A 2,163-nucleotide genomic window follows, 5' to 3' on the forward strand; every position below is an offset into this window, starting at 1 on the left:
GCGATGGGCTTATTACGACTGAAGTATTATATTTCCGTACTTTTATCATAAAAACGACAACGCCAACGTCGCGGCTAATGACGCGATATTATATACGCAATAATACCTCCACGGGCTCTCCGTGTAAATAGCTAAAAACCCGGCTTATATTATACCCCGAAATCGCTGTAAAGTAAGATTAAGATTTGTATAATTGAGCTAGTCTGTGTTTTCTATACAACTCATAAATAATAATATAGCCACGGAACAATTCATATCTACACGCTGATAAAATACACACACAAAATAAAGGTCAGAGTACAGGTAGATGGAAACCCTCTGGTCGCCGTGCCGTACCGTATTTCCCGTAATCGGTCGACTGCTATTGTTATTATTATATGAATATAGATATACAAATTACATGTAAAAATTTTCTTTTACCGATTTCAACCCTTTAAATTCAAAATTTCGAAAAATCCTTTCTTGGCGCACGTCTACATAATAATAGCTATCTAGCTGTATGCCAAATTTCAGCCAGATCCGTCCAATGGTATGAGCTGTGCGTTGATAGCAGTCAATCAGCTTACTGTTTTATATATACAGAGATAAGAATTAACAATAGCAGTATCAACCAAATAATAAAAAAAGTTCAATCCACCACTTCCTCGACTTCTGAGAAATTGAGTATGGAGACATATATTGATCAAATTTGTCAACGCCTCCCATGTATTTATTATAATCTGATATTCCAGTAGGGTACTTTACTTGAATACTTTCCCCTTTACCATTTTTTCTCAGTACTGTAGATGTATCTGAAGAGTTTGCATATTGCTAATAAGTGTCACTGGTTTACTTTCTCTATCCTTCCATCGCATAATACCAATATCTTCACTTTGGGCATATTCAATGTCACCGGAAGTATATTTAACATCAGTTTTCATAAAGTGTTTTGGATAATACTTTTTGTTTACTCTAAATGTTCCACATGAAAATATACCATCACACAAATGTTTAAATATTAGAGGTATACTGGTAAAAAAATTATCAAAAAAACACAATAAAATAACTTTTTCAAATTATTGGTCAAGTATAAGACAACGTTTTCTCCTAGTCCATACTCAGGTATTCCATTTGATTTTTTTCCAGTGTATATCTCAAGATTCAGTAAAAAACCACTGTCAGAATCAGCCGATGCCCATATTTTAAAACCCCTTTTAATAGGTTTCATGGGCATATATTGTTTCATAGTCCCTTATATGCTACAAATGCTTTCATCGACTGCCAAGTATCTTGATGGGCGATATACAGATTGATAAATATCTTTCAAGTGCGTTATCGTAGGACGAATTTTATATAATTTATCAAATTCCAAAGAATTTCTTGATGGCATTTGGGAATTATCATTAAGATGAAGTAACCGTAGAATTCTCAAAACCCTTTTTACAGGCATGATTTTGGACACACGTTCACAAAAAAAAATTAGGATCATTTGACCAATATAGCCTGATGCTAGGTAAGCTATGGTAACCCATAAAAATTAAAATTCCAATAAATGCTTTTATTTCTTCAATGCTTGTTTTGATACTATCATTTTTTTGCTGAGCATATAAATTTGTTTGTTGAACAATTATTTAAAATATAGGACCAATCATCAATTGAAATATTTCTATAGGCAGCATTTTATAAATATTTATCTAAATATCCCCTTGCCCTATCTATAAAGGGTTAAAATTTAAAAATTCAGGTTTAACCCAACTTAGTTGTATAACTGATCTTATGTTATAAAATAAGTTTTTATTACTGAGAAAAGGGACTTTGTCTGATATTTTAATTTTGTTTAGGAATCTAAATATTTAGTTATTTATGGTGAAGATAGTAATAGTGAAATTGATAAAATTGATATTGATTCAACTGAAGAGATAAATGATGGTATTGCAAATCTTGAGGAAAATGTTTTCGTAATGGAGAAACCGCCCCCTCGTGTTCATAGATTTGTTATAGATAAGACCGCTAAATGCTTTTACAAGGAGAACCACATAGTATGGTGGTTTGAATAAGTAGCAGAGTTTAATATACTACCTTCAGTTATACTCATTATATATTTATACAAGCCCATTACAACATCCTACTCAGTTTTCTCCAGAAAACTCTTATGTGGTTCAACCTCCTTCAGCAAATACTTAT

General features: G+C 32.1%; 1 protein-coding gene across 1 annotated transcript; it reads right to left on the minus strand.

Annotated features, from left to right (window-relative positions):
- Window positions 1–773: 773 nt before the first annotated feature.
- LOC103311811 lies at window positions 774–1,225 on the minus strand. The gene is made up of 2 exons (XM_008191541.1): window positions 1,098–1,225; window positions 774–1,008 (listed from the first exon to the last, which is right to left on the minus strand). Exons 1-2 carry the CDS (start codon window positions 1,223–1,225, stop codon window positions 774–776), a joined length of 363 nt encoding a protein of 120 aa, XP_008189763.1.
- Between the last annotated feature and the right edge of the window lie 938 nt (window positions 1,226–2,163).

The sequence above is a fragment of the Acyrthosiphon pisum genome, chromosome X, assembly GCF_005508785.2.
Source record: "Acyrthosiphon pisum isolate AL4f chromosome X, pea_aphid_22Mar2018_4r6ur, whole genome shotgun sequence".
Taxonomy (NCBI): Eukaryota; Metazoa; Arthropoda; class Insecta; order Hemiptera; family Aphididae; genus Acyrthosiphon; species Acyrthosiphon pisum.